The sequence below is a fragment of the Cucumis melo genome, chromosome 9 (assembly GCF_025177605.1).
Source record: "Cucumis melo cultivar AY chromosome 9, USDA_Cmelo_AY_1.0, whole genome shotgun sequence".
Lineage (NCBI taxonomy): Eukaryota > Viridiplantae > Streptophyta > Magnoliopsida > Cucurbitales > Cucurbitaceae > Cucumis > Cucumis melo.
In genome coordinates, this window is record NC_066865.1 from 19,908,356 (window position 1) to 19,920,747 (window position 12,392).

General features: G+C 42.8%; 2 protein-coding genes across 8 annotated transcripts in view; both read right to left on the reverse strand.

Annotated features, from left to right (window-relative positions):
* LOC107992375 (uncharacterized) overlaps positions 1 to 9,047 on the reverse strand; it is a 48,113-nt gene extending 39,066 nt beyond the window's left edge. For both annotated transcript variants that reach the window (XM_051090438.1, XM_051090437.1), the window contains exons 1-4: positions 8,296 to 9,047; positions 8,046 to 8,161; positions 7,771 to 7,823; positions 7,615 to 7,690 (exon numbers count right to left, since the gene is read on the reverse strand). The gene's annotated coding sequence lies outside the window, so the exon portion shown is untranslated. The remainder of the gene's footprint in view (positions 1 to 7,614; positions 7,691 to 7,770; positions 7,824 to 8,045; positions 8,162 to 8,295) is intronic.
* Positions 9,048 to 9,132: 85 nt separating this feature from the next.
* On the reverse strand, positions 9,133 to 12,245 carry LOC127151061 (uncharacterized). 6 transcript variants are annotated; one of them, XR_007823793.1, is made up of 4 exons: positions 11,323 to 12,245; positions 10,760 to 11,092; positions 9,745 to 10,307; positions 9,133 to 9,181 (listed from the first exon to the last, which is right to left on the reverse strand). XR_007823793.1 is itself a non-coding variant. In XM_051090434.1 (4 exons), the coding sequence occupies exons 1-4, from the start codon at positions 12,095 to 12,097 to the stop codon at positions 9,629 to 9,631; spliced, it is 1,557 nt and encodes a 518-aa protein (XP_050946391.1). In that variant the 5' UTR covers positions 12,098 to 12,245; the 3' UTR covers positions 9,261 to 9,628. The 6 variants fall into 6 exon arrangements, 3 of the variants coding, with proteins under 3 accessions (XP_050946391.1, XP_050946392.1, XP_050946393.1); XR_007823794.1 differs by having other exon boundaries at positions 9,745 to 10,529; XM_051090434.1 differs by lacking the exon at positions 9,133 to 9,181 and having other exon boundaries at positions 9,261 to 9,966; positions 10,197 to 10,307.
* Positions 12,246 to 12,392: the final 147 nt, after the last annotated feature.

Sequence of the window (12,392 nt, forward strand, 5' to 3'; positions counted from 1 at the left end):
TTTCGTCTGTAAATCATCACTCTTTCTCCTCATCCATATACCACCGGGAGTGGTCGAAGTGCTTCCTGAAACAAGGATGAGGAAAGGGTTAGGAAATAACAAGTCTCAGGATCGAGGCGAAGCGAAGGAGCTCGACCAAGATAAAAAAGAATAGGATGGGAGATCTTCTTCTTTCTTGAGAGGAGTGGCTCGACTTTCTATTAATCAGAGGGAGCGAGAGCGTACACCGGTAGCTCGATAAGAGGGAGGCACAAAGGTAGGGGAGGCACCGACAGGCACCTAAGAGGCAGGCAGATTAGGCTTGACCTTCATAAGTAGAATGAATGTTCACCCTTGCAGCCGTTCTTCCTTCTCTTGTTCTTTCTTTGCTATGACCAAAGATGAACCAGGAACATGATAAGTGGAATAAAGAGGTCCGACTATCCATGGTCGAATTGAAAAAAGGTTCAAAGAATTTGAGGTACGAGGCGTCGAACTCAAGCTAGATCTCAGGCAAATAGGACCTTGCTTACAACTAGACTCCCCATTACTTACATGACTTTGACTGCTTACGCCTAAAATCAGTACGAAAGCCTATGAGCGGAAGAAAAAAGTCTATTTTCTCATTCTCTCTTAAGAAAGGGAAGACCAACCCCTTGTTCATTGAGGCGATAAAGAGGTCTAAGAAAATCTAGTGGAACTTTAAGTGGAATGAAAATAGAAAGCTAATATGACGGAAAAGGCAATATTCTTTGCGCCTGATGAGGGAGCGAGAAGAAGAAGATCAGACTGCTCCTACTCAGCCTCCGTAATTGAATCTTTTTTTTTTAATTCTCTTGGTTGAATCTCGATCAGCTCTATTAATTCTTCATCAAGGATGAACTCGGGATCGAGAGAGAGGGACCCGCTAAGGTAGAGGAAGAAGTTTTGGCAGAGTCCAGAAGCAAGAGGAAGAGAAGAGGAATTCTCCCTTCCTTTCATAGGAAATGGCTAACCCGTCCTCCGAGACTGATTCGAGGTTCTTGCTAGAATAGAAATGATGTATTTCAGACTTTCATTCATTCAAGTCATACTTAGGGATCGAAATCAGTCACTGAAATCGAAAGAATTTTTTCCCTGTATCATGATCCCTTCTTGACTCTTCTTCTTTACTCATAGTACTCTTTCCAGAAGCCAGGTAAGAGGCAGTGGCAGGGACCTCACTATCCAAAATGAGTGGGGTCCTCAGATTATTAGGATAGGGAAAGGCCTAATCTCGGAGCGGTTCCATTAGATCAAGAGTCAAAAGTCTAGATGGGTGGAATATGCCTTTTACTAATTAAGCTACCACGGATCGGTCTTGATTGAGTTCTTCTCTCACGCGCCCGATAAAGCGATAGGTTAGGTGAGGGGGGATCAATTCTTTCATTCAATAAGTGAAGGAGGAAGAGTTCAGCCATCCGCGTCGAACCCTTTATTCCTTTGTTGTCCTACTTTGAATGACAGACATCAGGGGAGGGGGTATGAATGAGGCTTAGGCAAAGAGCAGCTATAGAAACTAATTAAGCTACCACGGACCGGTTTCTGCAAAATCTCTTGCTCAAGGACGAGGGATGAGGCTTCCTATTGACCTTGCTCTTTATACTGATGCTCGACGCACTTCTCCTAAACAAATAATACAAGTCTTGAAGACGAAGCCAAGGAGGATTTGACACCCCTTTTGAAGTAGGGTTTGAGACCGGTGCAAGAAAAGAAGTATTTGAATCAATCTCGGCTCTGTTTGGATGAAAGTTTGAACCTCCTTTCTCTCTCCCACAGAGTTAGGTCAAAAAAAGCGTATCCTGATTTTGAGTAACTCACTTCAAAACCGTGGGAAGGATAGCGGCTTAGTCGAGATGTTGAAAGAACAGATTCATCGAAAAAGTTCAAGATCAGAGAATCAAAGCTGAAAGCCGATACCCTAAAGAACCTATTCTAAGACAAAGCAACTTAATAAACTGAAATAGATGTTGGCGGTGCAAGAGATAAGTCTGAAATTTCTTCCTGTCCGGACTAACAAGGGAGAGGAGCATTTTTCCTTCCTCTTTCTGTGCTCTCTCCCTACTCAACTGCTCAAGAATTTTCTCTCATCAGATATAAGTCGATAAGAAAGCTAATAATAGAATCAAAGCTTCAACCGATTCGCCGTGAAAGGAATGGCCCAGAAATAGGAAGAACTCAAACTCCTCCCTTGAATAACCTATTAGCTGACAAAGGGTTCTTACTTAGTTCGACCCCTAAAAAAGGTATTTGAGCCAGTAATAGGATAGAACTACTTTCGTTAGTTCCATCTACTTTAAAAAGGGTTGTGATTCTTTCTACTAATTAGGAGGGCAGCAAATCATATATGGGTAAATCACTTTAAGGGAAGCTCGAAGCCAATCATTCAGTCCGAGAAGATGAAGAAATCTGATCCCCGAACCGATTCATCGACCCCTTATAGAAAGGTTCCCTCGGAACCATACCAAGAGGAAATCTCCGAGCCCCAGAGGGAAAGTCGATACTGATCCCCTCCATCTCAAGGAAGGAAGCTAATCATTCACACTTTCTATTATTATTTGGTTGGGAAGCCTCATTCAGAGTCTGCTCTAGCTCTTTCTTTAGTTGTTCCAGCGGAAGATGATGCTCAGTCTCTTCCTCTTGATAAGCTTTTATTATTCATCTCGTTATTTACAGTCTCATTGATGATAAAAGATAACAAAGTTCAATCTCTCACTCAGTTTCCATACTCAGTAAGTAAGTCATCAGACAAGAGGTCTCGACTGAAATGAGAGAAAGCCTCATATCTTGAATGATAAGGCTTTCAACTGGCTGGACTCTCAATTTCTTACTTGATTTCATTTTCACGGTTTGGATGACAACTTCTTCCCGAACATTGCTCAAACTGTCCATTTGACCTCGTAAATGACTGAAAATGGGTGATTTGACGTTCTTTCTTGGCCAATAATCGGGATTTAGGCTGATTTTGAGTCCATTTTAAACCACATGAAAAAAGGATGAAAGAGGTTCAAGTGATCGATCACTTACACGACCAGAGTACGGAGAGGATGCGCCATCCGTTCTTGTAGCTAAAGAAGCTTTAATTGAAGTTGAAACTTCTTTTTTAGCTAGGGAACATAAGAATCAAGAAAATACCAGGATTGGATCAGGATGCTCCACCAGTTGAGGCAGAAGCAGCAAGGTGACATCCTGAGTTAGATTGAGTCGAGTCTCTCACTATTCATTCAGATAGTGTGGACATAGATTTTTGACAATATGACTATATGACTCGGAAGAAAGGCTGGCCGGCCAAAGCCAAAGAAAGCACCTTTGACCGACCCTTCTTCCATTACATTAGAGTAAAAAAATCAAGTTCCAGATGAGTTGAGGAGAGTGTAAAGAGAGGGAATCAGGAGCAGTTGAGGGATCCGTTGCGGAATCAAGGGAATTCCCACTTTAGGCTTTGGTATGATCCATTAGCCTGGGCCCTTTCCTTTGTTGCTTTACTGAGTAGGGTCGCCCGAGTAAGAGAGGTCTGAATAGGATTGACTGGATTGGATTGACCGGATGGGGTGCAGGGCTTAGTTCTTCCCTCTTTCCTTCTTCCATGGAATAAGAATCATCTGTCTCGGAAGCTAGGGACTCAAGGTAAGACCTAGATCAAGAGGGGCCAGCTAACCCGGATTTCCCAGATTGAGTAGGAAGAAGTTAGTATGAGAAAAAGGAGTTTCAAAGGTCGGAACCCTTGGTTGCTGCTTATTGTATTCCTCATATGGGATAGGAAGAAAGTAAGCTCCCGGCTAAGAGTATTCTCTGAGTATTAGTTGAGGGAAGAGAACTATTTCTAAAAGGGAATGATTAGAATAAGTACGAAAAGCTAGGGTGAAAGGGCTTACCCCAAATCATGTCCCACGGGTTGCTCACATCATCGGAGTAAGCATCCCATATGACGCTGGAATCGAGGCAATTCCCCTGAATTAATAGGTCATCTTAGTCGAGAGGTAAAGGCTCTTGTTAGAGTTTTCGCAGAAGTATAAGTTGCTTGCTGCAGATCTTGCTATTTCCCTAAGGCACAAATAAAGACTTTGAACGAGTAGAAAGATTCGACCCTACCTTCCGTCTTCCCTTTCTCCCGAGAAAATGAACTTCTTTGTAGATAAGAAGAAAACACAGACTCAGCGACTTCAGCGTCTGGAAGAGAAAGAACAAAAGCTAGTTTTGAAACAAAAAAAAAGAGCCTCTACCTAGCCTACGCATGCACTCTGTTAGTAGAGCAGCCCTCCTAACCCTGTCGTAAGCTGATTATTGCAGACGAAGTCATCTCGCTATCTAAGGGCTCCTTTTAAGTCGCCCTTGTTCATTGACTCCTTCTTAGTCGAGTTGCTTCGTACCGGTCCGTGGTAGCTTAATTAGTCAATCTCTTTATTCCTTGAGGCTCCTAAAAATAGTTCAGGGATCAAGACTTCACTTTCAACTCCTAACGGAGCCTTACAGTCTCGTCTCAAATTCTTTGAGCCTCCGGACCAATAAAAGATCTTTTTTGACTCTATTTTTCATTGAGGGCTTTGACCCTCTCGCTTTTCAATTGAATCGAGCCTTGACCAGACTACCAAAGACCCGATCGATCCTACTGGTCCTAGTCCCAAGCTTTTGACTTTTTTTATGCTACCTTTTCAACGGATTTCGATCTCTCCTTATCAGCAGTCTGCACTTTTCCCTTTCTTCCCCTTTTCTGCTACATTTTTCTATCTTGCGCGAACATTCTTTCTAATAGTTGAATAAAGTATAAAAAGAGAAAGTGCTCAAAACTCTTGAATAAGAAGATATTTAGATAATTGCCTTGATCAAGCGATTCTGATATTCTCTATATCTTCCTTCAGAAAGGGATAGCTAAAGAGTCATACCCAGATCCGGTGCTTGGGAAGGTTGTGTCTCATCTAAGAGTGAAGTAACTCATTCCAAAGTCAATCTTATTCCTATCTTCATTATTGCTTGAGGCCCCCGGGGGGGGGGGGGGGGGGGTAATGTCCTACCTACAAACAAGAACATCCCCAACCTCTGCCAAAAGATCTTCTTCTGCCGGCCCAAGACCCTTCTGGGAAAGAAAGCTGATAAGGCTACTTGATCGTGACAGATACTTCTGAAGTGACTCATTCAAGAGATAAGACTGACGATCAGAATGACATCAATCTTGGTGGGATATCAAGGACTCGGATAGTCGCTTCAATCATTCTTTGAACCTCTTTGAGCCTCGTTTTCTTTTCTTTTTAAGTCGTCTGACGCAGGTAGGAAGGAATAGAGTCAAGGGCTGCTCTTACCCTGCCAAGCCAATCCTTATGTCTTTAGCATAAGACAAGCTAAGCCCCTTCCTTGGTACCTATCTTCCATAGAAAATCCAATCAAGCACTGGTTACCGAATTCCGCCTAAGAAAAGATCAATCAACAAGGGGCTAGATGGAAGGAGAGGACAAAGGTGAGACCCTGTTTAGGAGAAATACTTAGATTAGGCACATCATCAGACTGAGAGTTTCATTCGATCTTACTCTTTCATTCTCTCTTTAGTTGAGGAAGTATACATCTTTATTTCAAGTATAAGGGAAGGTCCCTCGTCTGGAGCTTTTTCTTTCTCCATATTAACCTGTGGAATGAATGAGTCCTTTTTCTTCTTAATAAGAATTTGAGTTGAATATAGTATCAGATACTCCTATCCTAATTAAGCTACGTAGAACCAAAAACAAAGGTCCAGGTGACTATTCCATATATCCTTTTGTTGAATTTCATACGGGAGTCCTTCGGAGCTTTTCTGACTTTCCTTTATCTTTATGACTTCCACTCTTCCTTATATCTTAATAGTAGGCTTTCTATGGAATATTCACGCCATAGGTTCTCGCTTCGCCTCTCTCTTCTATCTCGTTCTAGAACTCAATCTTCCGCTTATCTTATGATCTCGCCTCTGAAGTCTCTCTTCTTCTCACCCTATGGCTCCTACAAAGATTTCGTGCCTCCAGTGCCTTACCGTAGGTGATCTTCTTCAATCTCTCATGCTTCGAAAAGAGGCCGCCCGTATAGAAGCGCCAAAGCCTATGGGCGTTTGTCCGTGTACAAGAGGCTCAGAGGTTCTTTGTGTCCGAATTCCCAAAAGCCTCACTCTAATCAATTCATACTTGAAGTGATTCCTCTTTCTCTGCATGAGAAGAAGAAAGCACTCTTTTTTTAGGAACTTAGTTGCTTAGAGGAGTTAGGTGAGACCAAAGGTTGAGGGACAAAGTAGCTCGCCCAAAGTCAAGAAGAAACCACTGAAAGGGCAGTTGCTGGCCCTCCTCTTCTTGTCAGTAGATCGAAAGATCGGAAGACGTTCTCTCCCTTTTATATAATTCAGAAAGAACTAAATATTCCAGATATATAATCCCACTGGAACGATGCTAGGCCTCTGATTCCATAATTTCCTTCAAAACAAGAAAAAGAACGAAAGGTAACTACTTTAAGGGTTCCAGAATCTCCATAATAAAGAAAAGGGCTCCCTCGCGCGATCGACCAGAGGGCAAAGTCGAAAGATCTTTCCCAACAGGCCTCATACGAGAAATCGACTGTTTCATTCTCACTATTAGTTGACTAGTCGTTTTCCAAAGACTTGATTATTCGTATAGCTTCGTGTACTTTATTCGTGCAAATTTAGTAAGAGAGCCTATGCTGCTTTCTTTATTTAGGAAGGGTGGGCAACCCTTGCACCCGATTGACGAAAAAGCGAATTTACCACTCCGTGGGGGGTCGGCCTAATTCCGACAGAATAGGTTGAGCCCTTGAAGCGCCCTTTCAGTCATTCTGCTTTGAAACTATGGGTTCAAAGACTTTGAAATAGAGAACCCCACCTTACGATCTCATCTTACCGAGCAAAGAACTGAACCTGCTTTTTCTTCAACTTCTTCATCCGCAACAGCAAGAAAACCAAGAGCTTCTCCTGCAACCACAACCTTTACCTCGGCACCTACCTATTTATTTGAGTGACTTTGGGCTTCCGGAAAGACTAGGGTCAACCGCTTCTCCCTCCTCAACGGATGAAGTGGACCCAATGAATGAAAGTCGATCTATTAGTTTGCTCCTCTCCTATTAAGTTCAGTTCAGCCTCCTCTGTACGCGGCTTAGTTAGCCTTTACCAGACAGTATTCCAAAGGTTGTTATTCCAATGATTATGTTCTAAATTTCTTTGACCCTTCTACTTCCATCTTTGACTTAGTGGAAAGCTAATATGAAAACTCCTCCAGATGGGTCCTCCAGACCTCTTTGATCCTAACGAAGCAGTCTCTTCTGAACTTTTTCTTTTGAAGGAGTTCATTTGAAGATTCCAAAGAATTTAGAACTTTCTACTAATCCTAATATCTCGATCAATATTCATGGAATTTCTTTAGTTGTCAATAAGTCAAATGTGATGTGGGGATTTAAAACTTTGAGAGAAAAAGGGTGATCAAATGATTTAAAAATTAAACAAGCAAAAATAAAAATATGTTGTGATAACTAGAGCACAATCTATCTAACTAAGAATCATCAGTTTCACAACATAATAAAATACATAGATATTAGGTATCACTTCATTAGAGAAGAAATTGAGATAATAGAAATCGAAGTTGTCAAGATCCATACCTCGGGCAATGCTTCAACATGCTAACCAAGTTGTTAGAGAAAACAAAATTCATGCCTTGATGTAATCGAATTTGAACTGCTTGGCAAATAGACCAAAGTAGCGATTTCCATGTTACTTGCAAAGGTGGAGGACGAAAAGAAATAAAAACAAAATACCTATTTTCTGATGTAACCATCAGGCTTGTTGTCGAAACATATCCTTTAAATTTCTACATACAAAAGAAGTCAGGAGTGAGGTTGAGAGATTTATTTTGTAAAATTCATCACAAATTGAAAAGCAACAAAGAAGATAATCCTAGCTAGACCAATTAACCTCTATAGTTCTTTCTTCTTTCCCAAACCTTTCTTCTTATCATCTTCTTCTACTTATTAATCATTCTACCTTCAAAAAAAACTGAGAAAACAGAAACCTATGTTGTCAAGATCCATACCTCTAGCAATGCTTCGACATGCTAACCAAGTTGGTTAGACAAAAAGAAATCAAAACAAAATACATATTTTCTGATGTGACCATTAGGCTCGTTGTTGAAGCACATCCTTTAAATTTCTATATGCAAAAGAAGTCATAAATGAAGTTGAGAGAGTTCATTTAGTAAAATTCTTCACACAGATTGAAAAGCAATAAAGAAGATAAACCTAACAGAACCAATTAACATTTGTGTTCTTTCTTCTTTCACTAACCTTTCTCTTCATCTTCTTCTACTTGTTGATTGTTCTACCTTCAGAAATCTTCTATTTCTTCTCTTATGTACAATTGAAACAAAAGAGGAAAACTTTTTAGAGATCTGAGATTTGCATGACTGTAAGGTGGAGAGTGACTTAAGTTAGTCATTTGCATTTCAATATAGAGCACCTGTGTAGTAATTAGAAAATTAATGTAGAAGAATCTCTTAATTATACAAAAAGATTTCACTTTAGGTTTCAGATCCAATTGGAATAATAATTGATAATCAACCAAGAAACAATCAACAATGGCATGAAAACAAGCAAAAAAACCTATTAAGAAAGCAAAAATTACCTCAGAGTATCTTAGAATTTTCATCGAAAATTAAATAACCTATAAGATTACCACAAATGATTGGGAACAGAGAAGAAGACCTTTATATAGATTCAGATTCTTCAAAGAAAGAGGAATTAATTCCTAAATCCTCATCCCAACGTTTCTCCAAGATTTCAGACCCTAACATTGTTTCACTCATTCAACATTACAAAAACATGAAGTAAGAACATTTTCAAGAGTCAAAATAAGAATTTGACTCAAATAAAAAAGAAATGCAATTTCATAACAATTTAAAGGGAAAACAGACATTTATTTCCATATACAATCTCAAACTCAGCAAACTTTAATTTTCTATAAGAACATTCCACTAGAATTGCATGCATTCTACTTGACCTAACCGACTAAACTCTAAGGGCAAGGCAGAATCAGTTTTGGTTAGGCCAAAAGTGAAAAGTCCTAATCAAGTGAACTCTAAGGGCAAGACAGGTCTGGTTTTGATTAGGCCAACGGTGAAGAGTTCCCCACACAAGTTCTGATACTGAGGGAGCCCAACGCATTCTACTTGACCTAACCGGCTGAACTCTAAGGACGAGGCGGGTTTGGTTTTAGTTAGGTCAAAAGTGAAGAGTTCCCTACACAAGTTCTGATACTGAGGGAGCCCAACGCATTCTACTCGACCTAACCGGCTGAACTCTAAGGGCGAGGCAGGTCTGGTTTTGGTTAGGCCAAAAGTGAAGAGTTCCCCACACAAGCTCTGATACTGAGGGAGCCCAACGCATTCTACTTGACCTAACCGGCTGAACTCTAAAAGCGAGGCGGGTCTGGTTTTAGTTAGGTCAAAAGTGAAGAGTTCCCCACACAAGTTCTGATACTGAGGGAGCTCAACGCATTCTACTTGACCTAACCGGCTCAACTCTAAGGGCAAGGGGGCGAGGCAGGTCTGGTTTTGATTAGGCCAAAAGTGAAGAGTTCCCCACACAAGCTCTGATACTGAGGGAGCCCAACGCATTCTACTTAACCTAACCGGCTGAACTGTAAGGGCAAGGTGGGTCTGGTTTTAGTTAGGCCAAAAGTGAAGAGTTCCCCACACAAGTTCTGATACTGAGGGATCCCAACGCATTCTACTTGACCTAACCGGCTGAACTCTAAGGACGAGGCGGGTTTGGTTTTAGTTAGGTCAAAAGTGAAGAGTTCCCCACACAAGTTCTGATACTGAGGGAGCCCAACGCATTCTACTCGACCTAACCGGCTGAACTCTAAGGGCGAGGTAGGGCTGGTTTTGGTTAGGCCAAAAGTGAAGAGTTCCCCACACAAGCTCTGATACTGAGGGAGCCCAACGCATTCTACTTGACCTAACCGGCTGAACTCTAAAAGCGAGGCGGGTCTGGTTTTAGTTAAGTCAAAAGTGAAGAGTTCCCCACACAAGTTCTGATACTGAGGGAGCTCAACGCATTCTACTTGACCTAACCGGCTCAACTCTAAGGGCGAGGGGGCGAGGCAGGTCTGGTTTTGATTAGGCCAAAAGTGAAGAGTTCCCCACACAAGCTCTGATACTGAGGGAGCCCAACGCATTCTACTTGACCTAACCGGCTGAACTGTAAGGGCAAGGTGGGTCTGGTTTTAGTTAGGCCAAAAGTGAAGAGTTCCCCACACAAGTTCTGATACTGAGGGAGCCCAACGCATTCTACTTGACCTAACCGGCTCAACTCTAAAGGCGAGGCGGGTTTGGTTTTAGTTAGGTCAAAAGTGAAGAGTTCCCCACACAAGTTCTGATACTAAGGGAGCCCAACGCATTCTACTCGACCTAACCGGCTGAACTCTAAGGGCGAGGCAGGTCTGGTTTTGGTTAGGCCAAAAGTGAAGAGTTCCCCACACAAGCTCTGATACTGAGGGAGCCCAACGCATTCTACTTGACCTAACCGGCTGAACTCTAAAAGCGAGGCGGGTCTGGTTTTAGTTAGGTCAAAAGTGAAGAGTTCCCCACACAAGTTCTGATACTGAGGGAGCTCAACGCATTCTACTTGACCTAACCGGCTCAACTCTAAGGGCGAGGGGGCGAGGCAGGTTTGGTTTTGATTAGGCCAAAAGTGAAGAGTTCCGCACACAAGCTCTGATACTGAGGGAGCCCAACGCATTCTACTTGACCTAACCGGCTGAACTGTAAGGGCAAGGTGGGTCTGGTTTTAGTTAGGCCAAAAGTGAAGAGTTCCCCACACAAGTTCTGATACTGAGGGAGCCCAACGCATTCTACTTGACCTAACCGGCTGAACTCTAAGGACGAGGCGGGTTTGGTTTTAGTTAGGTCAAAAGTGAAGAGTTCCCCACACAAGTTCTGATACTGAGGGAGCCCAACGCATTCTACTCGACCTAACCGGCTGAACTCTAAAGGCGAGGCAGGGCTGGTTTTGGTTAGGCCAAAAGTGAAGAGTTCCCCACACAAGCTCTGATACTGAGGGAGCCCAACGCATTCTACTTGACCTAACCGGCTGAACTCTAAAAGCGAGGCGGGTCTGGTTTTAGTTAGGTCAAAAGTGAAGAGTTCCCCACACAAGTTCTGATACTGACGGAGCTCAACGCATTCTACTTGACCTAACCGGCTCAACTCTAAGGGCGAGGGGGCGAGGCAGGTCTGGTTTTGATTAGGCCAAAAGTGAAGAGTTCCCCACACAAGCTCTGATACTGAGGGAGCCCAACGCATTCTACTTGACCTAACCGGCTGAACTGTAAGGGCAAGGTGGGTCTGGTTTTAGTTAGGCCAAAAGTGAAGAGTTCCCCACACAAGTTCTGATACTGAGGGAGCCCAACGCATTCTACTTGACCTAACCGGCTGAACTCTAAGGACGAGGCGGGTTTGGTTTTAGTTAGGTCAAAAGTGAAGAGTTCCCCACACAAGTTCTGATACTGAGGTAGCCCAACGCATTCTACTCGACCTAACCGGCTGAACTCTAAGGGCGAGGCAGGGCTGGTTTTGGTTAGGCCAAAAGTGAAGAGTTCCCCACACAAGCTCTGATACTGAGGGAGCCCAACGCATTCTACTTGACCTAACCGGCTGAACTCTAAAAGCGAGGCGGGTCTGGTTTTAGTTAGGTCAAAAGTGAAGAGTTCCCCACACAAGTTCTGATACTGACGGAGCTCAACGCATTCTACTTGACCTAACCGGCTCAACTCTAAGGGCGAGGGGGCGAGGCAGGTCTGGTTTTGATTAGGCCAAAAGTGAAGAGTTCCCCACACAAGCTCTGATACTGAGGGAGCCCAACGCATTCTACTTGACCTAACCGGCTGAACTCTAAGGGCGAGGCATGTCTGGTTTGGGATAGGCCAAAAGTGAAGAGTTCCCCACACAAGCTCTGATACTGAGGGAGCCCAACGCATTCTACTTGACCTAACCGACAGAACTCTAAGGGCGAGGCAGGTCTGGTTTTCGTTAGGCCAAGAGTGAAGAGTTCCCCACACAAGTTCTGATACTGAGGGAGCCCAACGCATTCTACTTGACCTAACCGGCTGAACTCTAAGAGCGAGGCAAGTCTAGTTTTGGTTAGGCCAAAAGTGAAGAGTTCCCCACACAAGTTCTGATACTGAGGGAGCTCAACGCATTCTACTTGACCTAACTGGCTAAACTCGAAGGGCTAGGCAAGTCTGGTTTTGGTTAGGTCATGTTTTCAGTAACACATTATTAAGCATATTCAGTAATCACAATATTCAGAAAATGGATAACATGTCTTCTACTCATTTCTAAGTTATCAAAGTATGCAGTTTAAACATATTTAAGATATTCAAA

Coding starts and splice junctions, on each gene's coding strand:
- LOC127151061 (XM_051090434.1), bottom strand. CDS start 12,097: ATGCGTTGGGCTCCCTCAGTATCAGAACTTGTGTGGGGAACTCTTCAC. Junction 10,308..10,759: donor CTTACAGTTCAGCCGGTTAG/GTCAAGTAGAAT, acceptor TGAGCCGGTTAG/GTCAAGTAGAATGCGTTGGG. Junction 9,967..10,196: donor CTTACAGTTCAGCCGGTTAG/GTCAAGTAGAAT, acceptor TCAGCCGGTTAG/GTCAAGTAGAATGCGTTGGG.